Source organism: Convolutriloba macropyga, chromosome 2, assembly GCF_964194025.1.
Source record: "Convolutriloba macropyga chromosome 2, txConMacr16.3, whole genome shotgun sequence".
Classification (NCBI taxonomy): Eukaryota; Metazoa; Xenacoelomorpha; order Acoela; family Convolutidae; genus Convolutriloba; species Convolutriloba macropyga.
Genome location: NC_134469.1, coordinates 2,599,737 through 2,618,257, shown reverse-complemented (window position 1 = coordinate 2,618,257; position 18,521 = coordinate 2,599,737). Strand labels below are relative to the sequence as shown.

At 41.6% G+C, this 18,521-nt stretch overlaps 1 protein-coding gene across 1 annotated transcript in view; it reads right to left on the bottom strand.

Annotated features, from left to right (window-relative positions):
- LOC142335564 (uncharacterized) overlaps positions 1-18,521 on the bottom strand; it is a 172,451-nt gene that overhangs the window by 37,330 nt on the left and 116,600 nt on the right. The window contains exons 14-16 of the mRNA XM_075384102.1: positions 12,894-13,121; positions 11,124-11,268; positions 751-890 (exon numbers count right to left, since the gene is read on the bottom strand). Coding sequence (XP_075240217.1) covers positions 751-890; positions 11,124-11,268; positions 12,894-13,121 — 513 coding nt within the window. The remainder of the gene's footprint in view (positions 1-750; positions 891-11,123; positions 11,269-12,893; positions 13,122-18,521) is intronic.

The window sequence follows — 18,521 nt, the reverse complement described above, 5'->3', positions numbered from 1 at the left end:
ATGATAAATTGTCGCTGAATCCGAATATACAAATCCCTTTTAAATGCATTGTTTTTTTTATTAGAATTGATTTCAGGTAGTTTTCGAATCTATTTGAAGTCCTACTTAAAACGGGGACTTAATCAGAGTTGATGGTTTATCAGTGATTCGAGTTCGCAAAAACAATTGATTCCCAGAGGCTTGTATTTTTTATATCGAGTAACGTAGCAGCAGTACAAACATAGCAATTTGAACCTAAATCAACTGTCAAATATTAATATTCATCAAGTGATCAGAAAAAAAAATGGACAATAACGTACGTACGAGTGGAAATTAGACAAACTAGACTACTGTCTTAATAATTGTTTAATTATATTGCCGGTGCGCCTCGTTTCAATTCGGTAATAAACCGATACACCGTATGCGCAACCTAGGTTTGTCTGACAACAGCTCGCTTGCGTAACACAGGCCAATTGGGGATCAAAATGCGGTATTTTTTAAAAATTTACAGAACAATTACAGCATACAGGCCCATTAAGACGCAATTTTAAGCAATCGGTAGAATTTTGGGGTCCTTCCCATTATAGCCCCCCAGCTTAGTGGTCAGATAACCTATAGCCCCCCCCCCCCCCAATCATGGTATTTATACCATAATGGGGGGCTATAATTTCATGGGGGCTATAATGGGAAAGACCCGAATTTTGTAGCATATTATCCACAAATTTTGTTTACCTTTTTGAGGGTTGATGGGGAAATGGGGATACCACTTACTTGTGCCCTGGGTGAGAATAGAGGCATCTGACTTGACAGAGTTCTCGGAAGGTTGTGACTCATCTGAGAGTGAGTGAACATAGAATATATAATTGGAACCCGGGGTCAAATCTCTGAACGTAAAAGCCAGAAGGCCAGAGCTGAAACATACTTCAAACTTAAGTGTTGGGTTATGGGTTTTCGCAAGCGGAATAAAAGCGTTTTTAACTAAGTAGAAAAACTAATTTTTCAAAATGAGAGAATAACAAGAATGATATTTTACAGTAGAATTCAGAGATTTACAGGAGAGATGTGATTATTAGATCAAGATGGTGATTTGATTTTGGGGATGAAAAAAGGCTCAAAAATCAGCTGTATATATACCCATTATCATTACGAGAAAGTCAAGATACAAAACAAATTTTAGCACCGTGATTTACAGTGGGGGTCGCAAGGGTTACCCAAGATGGTTTGCTTCTGCAGATTTCCCAGAAATCAGTCGCAGGGGATACCATACATGGTATGCATTTGCACTTTTCTAAGAATTCGTTCACATTTCCGTTTGGTATCATAATCATTCAATTCATGCTGGGAAGATTTTACATCAAATAGTCTCACTCTATTAAAAGTTATCTAGATTTAACAATTTGAACCGAATATTGATTCTAAGCACCATTTCTTGACGATTCATTTATATAAATTCTCTGATCAAAATCAATTTGCGTTTGTCTTTCTAATCTGGTAAGTTAAACTTTCTTTCTAATTATCACTAAGTTAAGACTATAGTTTGATCGATATTCTAACACCCCCACTCAGACTTGAGTTGATTGCGTAGAGTCTGTTCCCATCAAAACAGTTCTGAATGTTTCCACCTTCTATACGGGTATAGATTTCGTGAAAATGTCGCCTGCCATTTTGTCAGTACGGACGTAATGAATTGAAGTAGTCCCATCTTCCGTCTTGTCCCGAATGAAGTGAAATTTTTTCTCAATATGTTTGCTCCTCTTGTGAAAGGCAGGGTTTTGGCACAATTTAATACAACTCTGGTTGTCCTCTCCAATTGCTATTGGATGTTTCTGTTGGATGCCGAAATCCTCCAGAAGTTGCTTCAGATACAATGCTTCTTGAACTGCTGCTGCCATGCCCTGATATTCTGCTTCTGATGAAGAAAGAGCAACTGCGGCCTGCTTCTTGACATCCCAGCTGAGTGCTGCGCCATGTCCGTTGAGCTTGAAGTAGTAGACCGTCAGTGATTTTCTGTCGTTCACGTCACCAGACCAGTGTGCATCACTTTCCCCCACTAAATCATAACTCGCTTCTTTTGTGAAAGTAAGTTTTAAACCTTTTGAACATTGAAGATATCGCAGAAGTCTTTTTCCGCACATCCAGTGTTGATTGGTAGGTGCATTCATGTGTCTGGACAGAATGCTGACTGTGAACATGATGTCTGGCCTCGTCTGTTTGGTCAGATACAGAAGTAATCCAACCAAACTTCTGTATATCCCCTGGTCTATTTCTTCGTCTCCGTTCTCTGCTGCCTGAAATTTCAAATTCAAATCAGTTGGAGTTCTTGAGGGTTTGCATTGATCCATTTGAAACTGCTCAAGCATCGTTTCTATGTAGCACACATAGTCGACTATGACTTTGTCCTCTTCTCTTCTGATTCTTACACACAGAGACCAGTGTAATCTCCCTCTGTCTTCCATGTGAAATGTTGCTTTTAGTGCTTTTTTGACATCGGAGATAACTGTCATGCTTCTTGATGCCCTTATGATGTTGTCAACCCAGACCAAGATGAAAGTGTGACCCTCTGTCTCTGCTCTTGAGAACAACCAATGGTCATTCCTGCTTCTGGTGAACCTCTGTCTCAGTTATAAGTTTGCCAGTTCCTTATACCAGTTGTTAGCTGCCTGTTTCAAACCATAAATTTGTTCAGTCGGCATACTAACTTCTCCCCATCTGATCCTTGTTTTACAAACTCCTGTGACTGTTCCAGATACACTTCTTCTTCTATTGGTGAGTGCAGGAAAGCCGTCTTGACATCAAACTGGTGCATCACATGTCCCTGCTTCGCTCATAGTTGAAGTAGAATCCTGAATGTCTCTGGCTTACAGGTAGGCGCAAAAGTCTCAAAGTAGTCCAGTCCTTCCACCTGTTTGAAACCGTTCGCCACATAGCGTGCTTTGTATTTGTCCACTTGACCACTGGGTCCCAATTTCACATTGTAGACCCATTTGCCCGCTATGACGTCCCTGTCTGTAGGTGGTCTCACTAGGTTCCAGGTCTTGTTGTCTTGGAGTGCCTTGACCTCGTCCTTCATTGCCCGGTGCCACTGGTCCCAATCGTCACCTTGCTTGGCTTCGTAGACTATTTTGTGTTCCACATAGTCACCCTCAGTCACAGCAAGATGGGTCCTGACTTCTCCAAAAAATTGCGGAACAATCCTTGTTCTTTTACCTGGTCTGGGCTCTGCCCTGTCCGCTTGCTCCAGTGCCTCTTCAAAGAAGCCAACTGTCTGTGAGAAGTCTTCCGTTTCACTGTCTTCCAGTGACTTCGAGTGTCTCAGACTCCCTCTTGTGGCAGTAGATTCTTCACCCAGTGCTGCTTCCTCAACATCTGAGGCATCTCGTCTCAGTGTCGTTTCTTGAGTGTTCACGCTCTCTGCGTAATGCCACCCCTCCTTTATTGCAGTAGATGTGCCCTGCTCCTGTTTGTTGCCATAGTCTTGATGACCATTATCTGGATGCCAGATCCCAAGTTGCTGTGACCCCTCATCTAGTAGGTCAGGCGTCTCTGTGTTGTCACGGATTGAGCCCACTTCGGACACCTTGATGATCACATTTCGAACTGCAACAAACTTGCGCGTGTTGGGTAGGTACACCAGTACACCAGGTATCCCTTGTCTCCTTCAGTGTAACCCACAAACTTTCCTTCCAGTGCCTTGGGTTCAAGTTTGCTGACATCTCTGTCCCGCTTCCTCATGAAGACTGTACAACCAAAAACAGACAGTTTACTAATTGAAAGATTTGATTTTATACCTCGCATCAGCTCTGCTGGGTATTTTTTGCTCCTCGTCTCACAACCAAGTTCCTGAACCTTGTTGCATGGAGAATTGCTGCTCCCCACATCATCTTGGGGAGAATCGAGTCAATGAGCAAGCATCATGCCATCTCCAGCAGTGTCCTGTTGCACCTCTCAACTAACTCATTTTGTTGTGGCGTCTCTGGTATGGTCTTCTGTAGAATGCCTGCATCTAGACAGTACATCTTGAACTGTTTTGAGCTTTGAGAGGTTCTCCTTCGCATTGTCTTGTCTCAGCTTCTTGAGCGTCCCCAAACTGAGAACAAACTTCTTCAGGCTGGCCAGTGCTTCACTCTTTGCCTTAAGCAAGTCCACAAACACAAACGTCGTGTAGTGGTCTGAAAACACAATGCATAACCAGAACACTGAGAGTGACTCTACTCTGAAAGGTCCCATCACGTCTGTGAACACCCTCTACAGCTTCTCTCCCGCTTGGGTCTCTGCCACTATTGGTAATGGAGTCTTTGTTATCTTGTCCAATGCGCACACATTGCATACATCATCGAGTTCCAACATTTTCTCTGGTTTAGTCCTAACTACATCCGCTTCATTCAAATGACCCAATCGTCTGTGCCACTTCCTTGCACTGTCAAGTTTCACGCTGTTGGAACTCATCTTGAATTCTGGAACGGTGCAGGGTAAGTAAAACAAATGCTTTTCTTGTGTTAGGTTTACCCGAGTTCCCTTCTGTAGCTTCATGCAGCTATTTGCGTTCTCGAATGTGAAGCTATATCCCCACTCCGTTCATCTTGAGACTGATAAGAGGTTTGAAGAGTAGTCCGGCACACACAAAACATTTTTGAGTTCGCATTGGAAATCCCACTTATTTGAGGGTATGCTGATCCTCACACAGTCTCCGTCCACCACTCTGGAAGCCTCTCCGTTGGGATTTATGACCACTGATTGAACGGGCACAAAGTCCAGGAACGCATCGATGTTCGTTACTATAAGATCTGTACACCCACTGTTCACCAGCATGACTGCTGTCTTCCACTGGGTAAGAGCTGCCCAGTATTCCTCGTCTGGTGAAGCCAATGTTGGACCCATTGTTTCTGACTCATGTTTGCCTCTATCTCTTTGTCTCTTGCATGCCCTGTCTAGGTGACCTTTCTCACCACACTTGCTGGATTGTGCTGTCTCCTTCCTCCTGCAGTCCTTGGTAAAGCGTCCGGGGATCCCACACAAAAAGCAGTTTCCTTTCCTGGGTCCCCTCCTGAAGTCACGCTTCACTGCCAGTGCCATTGAACAACTTTGTCGCGTGTGCCTCTGTGCTATGCTCTCATGGAAGTTCTGCATCCTTTTCCTCAACTCTGTGAAGTTCGTTGCCGGGTTAAAGCTTTCCGTTATAACAACACTTTCATACCTCACTGGCAGACCATCGAGGACCAAGGCGTTGAAGATGGTCTCTGAGACTGCTTCCCTTTCTTCTTGTAGCCTTGTGAGCAACTCCTGTCTTCTGATGAAGAAGCTATCCAAATCCTCAGCATCCTCGAGCTGCAGTCGAGCAAGCTGTGCCACCTAAGTCACCACTGTCGGCGTCTCCACACTCTGAAATCTCTCTTGCAAAAGCTTCCAAGCCTTTGCTCCATCTCCAATGCCGTCATCTCCCACACAGCCATGTCTCAACAGCGTGAGGGTTGTTGCATCTAGAGTCAGTGCCAGATGGCACCACACGTTGTTCCGTTTCTCCTTGATGTCTGCAACTTCTTTCTCATATGCATCCTTCAGCACATTGTGGTTCTTCTTTCCATCATTGCTCGCCCCATTGGCTAGTAGTGCAGGCTTATTGGGTTCCTCCTCTGTCCCAAGTAGTGATTTGTAGAGTCCCTTCTTCTGCATGATTGCCACAAATCTTGTGCTCCAGTTTGGAAAGTCCTGTGCCTTTCCTGTGTAGGACAGCAGCTTCACTGTCTGTTGATCCATCATAGTTTGAGCAGGCAAAACTGTTGTGAAAAGAAAAGGTACTAAGCAGAAAAGGATTATGACTGTCAACAACAAATTAGTTTTGTTTTAGAAATTAGTTTTACGACTTAGAAAATTGCTGGACCCATAACCTGTTGGGTTATGGGTTTTCGCAAGCAGAATAAAAGCGTTTTTAACTAAGTAGAAAAAGTAATTTTTCAAAATGAGAGAATAACAAGAATGATATTTTACAGTATAATTCAGAGATTTACAGGAGAGATGTGATTATTAGATCGAGATGGTGATTTGATTTTGGGGATGAAAAAAGGCTCAAAAATCAGCTGTATATATACCCATTATCATTACGAGAAAGTCAAGATACAACACAAACTTTAGCAACATGATTTACAGTGGAGGTCGGAAGGGTTACCCAATATGGTTTGATTCTGCAGATTTCCCAGAAGTCAGTCGCAGGGGATACCATAGATGGTATGCATTTGCACTTTTCTAAGAATTCGTTCACATTTCCGGTGGTATCATTCAAAACATGCTGGGAAGATTTTACATCAAATAATCTCACTCCAATATAAGTTATCTAGATATACCAATTTGAAACGAATATTGATACTAAGCACCATTTCTTGACGATTCATTTTTTTAAACTCTGTGATCAAAATCAATTTGCTTTTCTCTTTCCAATCTGGTAAGTTAAACTTTCTTTCTAATTCCCACTAAGTTTAAGACTATAGTTTGATCGATATTCTAACATTAAGCAATTGGTTACCTAGAGTGCCGTTGTCAGGTTTTAAATTGCGCTTTTAAGAGACAAGTGAATTTGATCGGATTAGCAAATGAAATACGCTTCAAGATATTAATCAACTTTCGTTGCGATCACAAAATGTGAGCTGTGTCCAGAATCTTAACAAATTCTGTTTTTAGGTATTTATCAAAAACGTTTTTAAGAAGGAATTCCTATGTGAGAAAAAAATACAAATTTTCCTAAAAATACTCCAAATTTTTGTTAATTTATAACCAATTGTCTCTTTTTTCATCATAAAAAATGATGCCGGGGGCATACCAAACTGTTTATTAGGGGTTGATTAGCACCCCGGGAGGTTCTATCGAGGGTATTTCAGGTGTTCTGGGCCGTTTTGAGCCATTTTTCAGCCGTATCAGCCCCTAAAATAACCGAAATCACCAAATTTATGTACTTTTTAGATCAACCAAATGTCGATCTGACAACTTGTATTTGTCCACTTGATCACTGGGTCCCAATTTCACTTTGTAGACCCATTTGCCCGCTATGACGTCCCTGTCTGTGGGTGGTCTCACTAGGTTCCAGGTCTTGTTGTCTTGGAGTGCCTTGACCTCGTCCTTCATTGCCCGGTGCCACTGGTCCCAATCGTCACCTTGCTTGGCTTCGTAGACCATTTTGTATTCCACATAGTCACCCTCAGTCACAGCAAGATGGGTCCTGACTTCTCCAAAAAATTGCGGAACAATCCTTGTCCTGTTACCTGGTCTGAGCTAAGCCCTGTCCGCTTGCTCCAGTGCCTCTTCAAAGAAGCCAACTGTCTGTGAGAAGTCTTCCGTTTCACTGTCTTCCAGTGACTTCGAGTGTCTCAGACTCCCTCTTGTGGCAGTAGATTCTTCACCCAGTGCTGCTTCCTCAACATCTGAGGCATCTCGTCTCAGTGTCGTTTCTTGAGTGTTCACGCTCTCTGCGTAATGCCACCCCTCCTTTATTGCAGTAGATGTGCCCTGCTCCTGTTTGTTGCCATAGTCTTGATGACCATTATCTGGATGCCAGATCCCAAGTTGCTGTGACCCCTCATCTAGTAGGTCAGGCGTCTCTGTGTTGTCACGGATTGAGCCCACTTCGGACACCTTGATGATCACATTTCGAACTGCAACAAACTTGCGCGTGTTGGGTAGGTACACCAGTACACCAGGTATCCCTTGTCTCCTTCAGTGTAACCCACAAACTTTCCTTCCAGTGCCTTGGGTTCAAGTTTGCTGACATCTCTGTCCCGCTTCCTCATGAAGACTGTACAACCAAAAACAGACAGTTTACTAATTGAAAGATTTGATTTTATACCTCGCATCAGCTCTGCTGGGTATTTTTTGCTCCTCGTCTCACAACCAAGTTCCTGAACCTTGTTGCATGGAGAATTGCTGCTCCCCACATCATCTTGGGGAGAATCGAGTCAATGAGCAAGCATCATGCCATCTCCAGCAGTGTCCTGTTGCACCTCTCAACTAACTCATTTTGTTGTGGCGTCTCTGGTATGGTCTTCTGTAGAATGCCTGCATCTAGACAGTACATCTTGAACTGTTTTGAGCTTTGAGAGGTTCTCCTTCGCATTGTCTTGTCTCAGCTTCTTGAGCGTCCCCAAACTGAGAACAAACTTCTTCAGGCTGGCCAGTGCTTCACTCTTTGCCTTAAGCAAGTCCACAAACACAAACGTCGTGTAGTGGTCTGAAAACACAATGCATAACCAGAACACTGAGAGTGACTCTATTCTGAAAGGTCCCATCACGTCTGTGAACACCCTCTACAGCTTCTCTCCCGCTTGGGTCTCTGCCACTATTGGTAATGGAGTCTTTGTTATCTTGGCCAATGCGCACACATTGCATACATCATCGAGTTCCAACATTTTCTCTGGTTTAGTCCTAACTACATCCGCTTCATTCAAATGACCCAATCGCCTGTGCCACTTCCTTGCACTGTCAAGTTTCACGCTGTTGGAACTCATCTTGAATTCTGGAACGGTGCAGGGTAAGTAAAACAAATGCTTTTCTTGTGTTAGGTTTACCCGAGTTCCCTTCTGTAGCTTCATGCAGCTATTTGTTTTCTCGAATGTGAAGCTATGTCCCCACTCCGTTCATCTTGAGACTAATAAGAGGTTTGAAGAGTAGTCCGGCACACACAAAACATTTTTGAGTTCGCATTGGGAATCCCACTTTTTTGAGGGTATGCTGATCCTCACACAGTCTCCGTCCACCACTCTGGAAGCCTCTCCGTTGGGATTTATGACCACTGATTGAACGGGCACAAAGTCCAGGAACGCATCGATGTTCGTTACTATAAGATCTGTACACCCACTGTTCACCAGCATGACTGCTGTCTTCCACTGGGTAAGAGCTGCCCAGTATTCCTCGTCTGGTGAAGCCAATGTTGGACCCATTGTTTCTGACTCATGTTTGCCTCTATCTCTTTGTCTCTTGCATGCCCTGTCTAGGTGACCTTTCTCACCACACTTGCTGGATTGTGCTGTCTCCTTCCTCCTGCAGTCCTTGGTAAAGCGTCCGGGGATCCCACACAAAAAGCAGTTTCCTTTCCTGGGTCCCCTCCTGAAGTCACGCTTCACTGCCAGTGCCATTGAACAACTTTGTCGCGTGTGCCTCTGTGCTATGCTCTCATGGAAGTTCTGCATCCTTTTCCTCAACTCTGTGAAGTTCGTTGCCGGGTTAAAGCTTTCCGTTATAACAACACTTTCATACCTCACTGGCAGACCATCGAGGACCAAGGCGTTGAAGATGGTCTCTGAGACTGCTTCCCTTTCTTCTTGTAGCCTTGTGAGCAACTCCTGTCTTCTGATGAAGAAGCTATCCAAATCCTCAGCATCCTCGAGCTGCAGTCGAGCAAGCTGTGCCACCTAAGTCACCACTGTCGGCGTCTCCACACTCTGAAATCTCTCTTGCAAAAGCTTCCAAGCCTTTGCTCCATCTCCAATGCCGTCATCTCCCACACAGCCATGTCTCAACAGCGTGAGGGTTGTTGCATCTAGAGTCAGTGCCAGATGGCACCACACGTTGTTCCGTTTCTCCTTGATGTCTGCAACTTCTTTCTCATATGCATCCTTCAGCACATTGTGGTTCTTCTTTCCATCATTGCTCGCCCCATTGGCTAGTAGTGCAGGCTTATTGGGTTCCTCCTCTGTCCCAAGTAGTGATTTGTAGAGTCCCTTCTTCTGCATGATTGCCACAAATCTTGTGCTCCAGTTTGGAAAGTCCTGTGCCTTTCCTGTGTAGGACAGCAGCTTCACTGTCTGTTGATCCATCATAGTTTGAGCAGGCAAAACTGTTGTGAAAAGAAAAGGTACTAAGCAGAAAAGGATTATGACTGTCAACAACAAATTAGTTTTGTTTTAGAAATTAGTTTTACGACTTAGAAAATTGCTGGACCCATAACCTGTTGGGTTATGGGTTTTCGCAAGCAGAATAAAAGCGTTTTTAACTAAGTAGAAAAAGTAATTTTTCAAAATGAGAGAATAACAAGAATGATATTTTACAGTATAATTCAGAGATTTACAGGAGAGATGTGATTATTAGATCGAGATGGTGATTTGATTTTGGGGATGAAAAAAGGCTCAAAAATCAGCTGTATATATACCCATTATCATTACGAGAAAGTCAAGATACAACACAAACTTTAGCAACATGATTTACAGTGGAGGTCGGAAGGGTTACCCAATATGGTTTGATTCTGCAGATTTCCCAGAAGTCAGTCGCAGGGGGATACCATAGATGGTATGCATTTACACTTTTCTAAGAATTCGTTCACATTTCCGGTGGTATCATTCAAAACATGCTGGGAAGATTTTACATCAAATAATCTCACTGCAATATTAGTTATCTAGATATACCAATTTGAAACGATTATTGATACTAAGCACCATTTCTTGACGATTCATTTTTTTAAACTCTGTGATCAAATCAATTTGCTTTTCTCTTTCCAATCTGCTAAGTTAAACTTTCTTTCTAATTCTCACTAAGTTTAAGACTATAGTTCGATCGATATTCTAACATTAAGCAATTGGTTACCTAGAGTGCCGTTGTCAGGTTTTAAATTGCGCTTTTAAGAGACAAGTGAATTTGATCGGATTAGCAAATGAAATACGCTTCAAGATATTAATCAACTTTCGTTGCGATCACAAAATGTGAGCTGTGTCCAGAATCTTAACAAATTCTGTTTTTAGGTATTTATCAAAAACGTTTTTTAGGAAGGAATTCCTATGTGAGAAAAAAATACAAATTTTCCTAAAAATACTCAAAATTTTTGTTAATTTATAACCAATTGTCTCTTTTTTCATCATAAAAAAGTCATTATTTGATAAAAAAGCAAGCAAGCAATGAATAGTTTGTTCTAAAATGATAATGAAGTTTTTTTTAATTAACTATTGAATAAACTTATGTTATCAACGATATACAGCGCAAACGTGTATAATAGTTATCAACGAACGTGTATAATAATTATTTCAATAAACTACAAAATTATGTGAAGAATTGTGTTCACGATAAAATTTTTATCACTTCCAAATGTTCCTTGACAATTGTAGACCCGATAATTAGCAATTATTGTCTTTAGCTTGAAGACTTCAAGAGAAAAACAACACAATTTTACGTACACAGGCTGTGAGAATTTCTGCCCATTTGGGTGCTCGATAGTGACGAAGAAACCCCGGACACTTCCAGAGCGGGGAGGTAGCCACGAGATCTTGAGGAGATCTTCAAACACTGCGTAACACAACAACTCGCGAACTGGTAACGGCTCTGAAAAAAAAGAGAAAAATTAGCTAAATAATTCAGTAACATTAGAGTTGCGAAAAAAGACCCCAGTTTACATTAAGTTGCATGGGCTCAGAAATGGGAGGTGAGGGGAGGGGGGATTGGGGGAAGGTGGAGGAATTTTTCTTAAAAATCATACAAAGTCATATATGAAAAAATGAAGAAAAAAATGGAAAGAAATTAAGATCATGCACTAAGATATAGTCTCCCGTACCGAACTACAAGTCTAAATCAGTACTAGGCAAGTCTAAATCCAAGTCATATTTCGTTTTCCAGTACTGTGCAGGTCTCAACAAAGTCTTAAAAGTCTGACAAGTCTTGGCCAAGACTTGGGTAACACTTGCAAGTTGATTCCCAAGTCAAAACCAACTTTTCAAAAAAGTTCGAGTGAAAATTTCGAATTCAAAAAAATTTGGCAACGTGCCACGATTTTGGCATTACTTTTTGGGCACATTCCCGGGGTGCCAAAAAATGATGCCGGGGGCATACCAAATTGATTATTAGGTGTTTATTAGCACCCTGGGAGGTTCTATCGAGGGTATTTCGGGTGTTCTGGGCCGTTTTGAGCCATTTTTCAGCCGTATCAGCCCCTAAAATAAACGAAATTACCAAATTTATGTACTTTTTAGACAAGCCAAATGTCGAAATTGAACAGAAGCAAAATTGTCAAAAGGGGTGCTACTGTGAGGACTCCCATGATAGCTCGAGGTCCCGTGGTGTGGCACGCAGTGGACCCTATTATGGTGCAAAGTACAAATCAGCCCGTGCAAAGTACAGATGTCCCTCAATATAAACTTACTCAAGAGCCAATGTTGCCCTCAGTTAGTGCTAGTAAAACCAGGTATAATTAACCAGCCATAACTGTTTATATCACTGTTTATAACACCGGATTATAACGTTATAAATAGGGTTATAATCGGAAACGAGTTATAAATTATGTGCTCCGGGGGGGGGGGGGGGGGTCATAGCTCGCTGGTCTTTAATTCGCAAAATACTGATCCAAATAGGATGTCATATATATATATATATATATATATATATATATATATATATATATAATATAGTTTTAAAGCTTATTTCACGGGTGATTGAATGAGCTATGTCCCGTCCCAAGCCAATTTATACTTTGGTCAGAATTCTGGATTTCAAGTACCGTACCCCCGAAATGTGAGGGATGCCTGTGCTCGTTCTCTAATAACTTTTTTTTAGTGCAACTTTTTTTTCGGCCATTTTTTACGTTTTGTCGATCCCTTTTGACGTTTTTTCGGCTAATTTTGACGTTTTTTTCCGCCATGTTGGACGTTTTTTCGATCGATTTTGACGTTTTGTCGGCTAATTTTGACCTTTTTCTCGGCCATTTTTGCAGTTTTTTCGATCAGTTTTGACGTTTTTTCGGCTATTTTTGACCTTTTTTTCGGCCATTTTGACGTTTTTTCAATCAGTTTTGACGTTTTTTTCGGCTATTTTTGACCTTTTTTTCGGCCATTTTGACGTTTTTTCAATCAGTTTTGACGTTTTTTTTCGGCTATTTTTGACATTTTTTCGGGCATTAAAACTTGGATTAAGACTTAAAACTAAATCTCTGAACTTAAAAAATTTAACAAATTTACTTTCAACATGTCTCAACGCAGTCTCCTCCCCTTCAACTGGACCTGTAGACCCAAATATGGACACTAAGTAGATAGATCCAGGGGCCAGACCAACATTTTGGAACACATCAGCCGTGAATTGGAGAGTGTTCCTGTTCACACAGGATTCTTCAGCTGTGATGCAGGTCACGTCAGCTACAGATGAGGTTTCATCAAATGATTGAACGACCATGACGCCTTCTACTTCGTCTGCAAAAAATAAGTCATTTCCTGTAGTTAAAATAAAGTAACTGTATATTTTTCTTAAATTAAAAAAAATGAATCTCAGTTTTCAATTCTTTTCTACTATGAGGTCCAGGACAAACCATTTTATGAGAAGAAATTCCGAAAAAAATCGACCGTTGAACAAACTCAGCCACGCTCAAAATTTTTCCCACGCTTGAATTCTGCTCAAATGCACCGCTGACCACAATGAATTGCGCACAAAAATTTTCTGCGCTGAAAATGCGCTCAAAATTTTTATCGGATCAGAGCCAGATGCGCTCAAAGTCATCGTTCATTTAACTATCTTGCGCTGGATATGGTCTCTGATCAGAATCTCCCGCGCCCCAAATTTCTTTCTTATCAGAATATTCTGCGGTTAATTTTGTATTTGATCGCATTATCCGGCATCAAAAATGGTCACTGTTCAGAATACTGCAATCAAAATGGTCTGATTGATACAGTGCTAACACGGAGTGAGTCTTTCATTAACTCGATTATATATAAGCATAGTGACTATGTGAGTTTTTAGTAGAACATTGGTCCAAAAGTTCAAATAAATTTGAACGCATTCATCGCAGAGAAAAATCGAAATATCAATTTTTTATACCACTGTGGCAAGATTTTGACGACAAGCCGAAAAAAAAAGTTTTCAACATTTATCTGTACCTACTTTTAAAGGGGACCGGTTCTTTTTAGTTTCCAGACCTCATCGTTTTGAGGTTCTTTTTGGAGCCAATAAACTCCAGTGGAATCTTTGATCAGACCAAGTTGGTTCTGGTCGGAACCAAAAAAATTCAAACATTAAAACAACCAAAATACAGTGAAAAAACTTGCTGGCTATCATCAGATTCATCTTCAATTATAACTGTCAGAACCACTAGCGTTCAAACTTATACTTTGGTTAGAACCACATGCGCTCAGGTCCAGTTGTCATGAAAATTGTCCCTTATAAGACCCAGTCCCGCTCGAAATTATCCCTGATCAGATTCAAGTGCACTCAAGTGTGCCTCTGATTATACTAAAGTGTTCTTCTGGGGATCGGCATGAACATCCGATAAAATCAAATGAAATTATGATTTCTTAGTTCAAATCACGTGGTAGTTTATTGTTGCACTTGTTGAAGAAGTCATCTAGAATTGAAGTTTTAACGCTCTCGAAATATGAAGGTCAAAAGATTGTTTATCGCAACATAACCCGGCCTCCTTGAACGAGTTCAAATGAAAAGAAAAATTGAAGTCACCTGAGACCATTTCACACAAGACACCTCACAGAAAATTTTTGACGAGAAAATTGTTTTCTGAAGATTGATTGTTGTTTGCCTTGATGGAATCTTCGTCGTCGTAGTCGTCATCGTCGTATTCGTCATCGTCATCCTCATGGTCATTATCATCATCATCATTGTGGTCATCATTGTTGTTGCTATCACGAAGGTGAATGATTAACAATTAGCGTGAGAGACTTCAAATTATTGATTCCTGATGTTTTTGACTTGAATGTTAATTGCTCATTGATTAGGGAACGCTTATCTCCCGGTCTTGTTGTATTGAAAGGAGTTGCGCTGCCGACTTGTCAATCGTCATCCATTGAGTCATCCGCTGTCATCAATTTCAGTAACTGAGATTCTGGTTTTTCCTTCTCCAATGGAACAAGTGGGCTTACGGGTCGTATGTAGAGTCCTGTTTGAGTTCTAACTTGGACGACTCGTACTATCTTGTCATTTCCGTCAAAAATTTGTGTAATCCTTGCCAGTGGCCATAGCATTGCAGGCGTGTTGGCTTCATTGATGATAACAATGTCATTGACAGCGTACTGTTGCTTGTTATCGTGCCATTTTGGTCGATGTTGAAGTGTTGTCAAGTAGCCCACGGACCACTTTTTCCAAAATTGTCTGATAATGTTGTTGATGCTTTTGAACCTTCTGTTTAGTGTCCGGTTATCTTGTTGAGACGGCCCGGGAAAAACTGTTAGTGGGCGTCCAATAAGAAAATAAGCTGGTGTTAGTGCTGAGGGGTCATTGGTATTGCTAGATGGGACTGTCAACGAGCGATAATTGAGGATGGCTACAATTTGAGTGATCAAGGCTGTGAAAGTCTCAAAAGACATCTTTGTTGTCCCCACAGTTCTCTAAAAATGTCTTCATGGATTTTATTGCGGCTTCCCAGAGATCTCCGAGCTGAATTTTCCATGGAGGAATTGTCAACCAGTTTAACTGTTGTCTTGTATTGAAGGCATCTACCAGTTCCTTGAAATCTCTGTCCATTAATAACTTCCGAAACTCAATTTCTCAGCGAGTTCCAATAAAAGTCCTTGAGTTTTCACTATAAATATTTTTGAGCAACGTTTTTTTGGCATCCAGACAGTCTTCTTTAGTCAACGTTGTCACTGTTGCCATATGAACGGCCTTTGTGCTGAAACATACAAACAGGGCAACATACGTCTTCTGCATTTTTCCGCTAATCTCTTTTCTTTTGTACTGAAAGGTCCACATTAGTCCAAACCAGTGTGGGTGAAAGCAAATGATGAAACAACACTTTCCATTGGTAGATCTCCAGTTTGCGGTTGAAGAATTCTTGCGTCGTGTCGAATGCAGGGCTTGCAGTTGTAAATAATTTTTGTAATAACCGATAGTCCTCCGGGTATCCATATTGTTCGCGAAGGTAAAACATCGTTAACTGTGGGCCCCCATGTAAGTTCCTTGCATGAGCTTCCCGAATCAGAAGCCCTCTGATTGGCGAATCTTTGGGGAATCAGAATAAGCAATTTCTTGTCAATGTTGTGTAGCAAATCTGCTAGTCGTCCGCCCACGCGAACAACTTTTTTGTCTGTGTCGTAGAAGGGAGAAAGTTTGGAAAGTCGTCCTCTTTTGGCAAGAGCTTTACTCTTCGTGTTGTGGTACTGTTGATTATTTCTTCTTCACCTGTACCTACATGTTGCCCCAATTCGTTGAAGCTTGTTGGTTTATCTAAATTATCTAATTGAGCTGCACCAAGCATACCTACCTGAACCCTACCAATCTTGCCTATCTCAAACTTACCAACCTTTCTTACCTCACTTTGACCAACCTCACCTACCTTAACCTTATCAACCTCAACCTTACCTACCTCAACCTCACCAACATTACCTACCTCAACTTTATCAAGTGGTTTATGATAAAACGCATTGTCCGAATTGTTACTTTTCCCTTCTGTTATTGATAAAGTTGATTGACTAACAATGGCATCAAACTCTTGCAAGTAAAGTTTTTGCATCAGACTGTATATGGCAATCCATCCATGATAAAGATCTGAAGAGCTGAAATGACGAAGTGATAGAAATTCAGATGCTGTTGCAGACCCCATTTTCTGTTGATTTCGCTTTGATGTTAGGTTCCTCTTCTCTGAATAGCATTTGATATCGAATTGTGTTGAATCCGTTCGGCTGGCAAAGGTCTTCTGGCTTTGTTGTTTAGCCTTCTGAATGAATTTCTTGACATAAAAAAACTTCAAACCAGTTTTCCAAACGAGGATATTCGGTGAATTAGCTGAACTTTTGAGTTGTTCTCCTGAGCAACAACCATTGTCGTTTGCTTCAGTGTTTCACTGCGGGCTCATGTTCCTCACTTGATTCTTTCTTCGGCCAATAATCTTCGCTTTTTTCTAGCCAGTGGGCGTTTTTCTAGCCAATAGCTTTGTTCGGCTAAGTTTGCGGCTGAGATCCCTCGTGATGTGGACTCAGAAGGATTCTCCGCAGTCGGCACAAAATTCCAGTTGCTGGAAGGAGTGATGTTCTGAATTTTTGCAGCACGGTTGGCAACGAATGTCTTCCACTTTCTTCGAAAGTCTTGCAGCCAAGCAAGTGTTACCATTGAATCTCTCCAATCGTACAACTTTGATGTCGGGAAACGTTGATCGCTCAAAGATGATGATACCGCTTCAACTGAATTTGCTCAAAGAAGTTCTGCACAAAGTTCCAACCGGGGAACGCACAAGCTCCCTATTGGTGCAATTCTGGTCTTTGCTGTCAACATCTTTGTGTGAACCGATCCGTCCAAAGATTGTCGTATATACACAACTGCGGCGTAGGCTTCAGTGGATGCATCACAGAAGAGGTGAGGTTCAATGTCCAATGATGTTGGTGAGATTAAAACTACCTTTCTGGGCAGTGAAATATTTTCAACTTCCCTCAGTTGAACTATGAATCAGCTGTACTGTTGCTGAAGGCCTTTCGACAAAGCTTCGTCCCATCCAAGTCGGTTCACCCAAAGCAATTGTACAAAAGACTTGAACAGTATTGTTGTAGGTGAAAACCATCTCATAAGATCAAAGAGCCGTGTGACTTCTGACAGTATTTCGCGTTTTGTAGATGGTGTCTTTTCGTCTACTTTTGCTATGAAAGTGAAGTGGTCGGGATTTGGGTTTCACTTGACGCCTAATGTTTTTATACGGTAGTCGTCGCTTTGAATTGTCATCTCGTCGGTAGTTTCTCGAAAATTTGCAGGTAATCTTTCCTCAGGTTCTGGGTTACTTGAAGTCCATTTGCGAATCTCAAACCTTGCTTTTGCAGGAACTGACATGATTGAGTCCTGCAGTTTCAACGCACTTTCCAGATCGGGTGCTCCTGCCAACGAGTGGTCGACGTACATGTCTGTCATGGTTCCTAGCTGTGAATTTTTATCTGTAACATCTTTCGCTAAAACTTGTAATGAACGAACAGAATTGAACGCTGATGATGCTATTCCGTACGTGACACGTGTCATCCTAAATGTTTTTTTATCTGTTGAGTTCGGTTCCTTCCGAGACAATCAATGATACTCTTTATTTTCGGCGTTCAGTTGCACTTGTCTGTGCATTTTTGCAATGTCTGATGGCAGGGCTACAGGATACATTCGGAAACGGATCAGGATGCTGAATAGATCTTTCTGGTTCTTGGGTCCCACCATCAGCCTATCGTTCAAAGAAATTCCACTGGTAGTCTTCGCTGAAACATCAGAGACTACACACAGCTTCGTAGTTGTACTTGAGTCTTTGAACATACAGTGTTGGCTTAGATAATAGTTTTTCTCAAATGGCAGTATCATCTTCTTTGCGGGTATCTCTTCCATGTGTCCTAGTTTAATGAACTCATTGATGAACTCGTTGTATCGTCTGTACAGATCAAGCTGTTTTTGAAGTCTATGAAGGAGACTTCTATTTCTTCGTCGTGCTTGCTGCTGTGAATCCCCCATTTCTCCAATTTCGTTCTTAAATGGCAGTCTTACGATGAACCTTCATTCAGGGCTTCTTTGTGTGCTGGACTTGAAGTGTTTTTCACATCTTCTTTCTTCGTCGGTCTGATGTTTAGTTGCAGGCACTTCCTCGATTTCCCAACAACGCTGTAAATTGTCTTCAGATGATGACACAAAGTAGG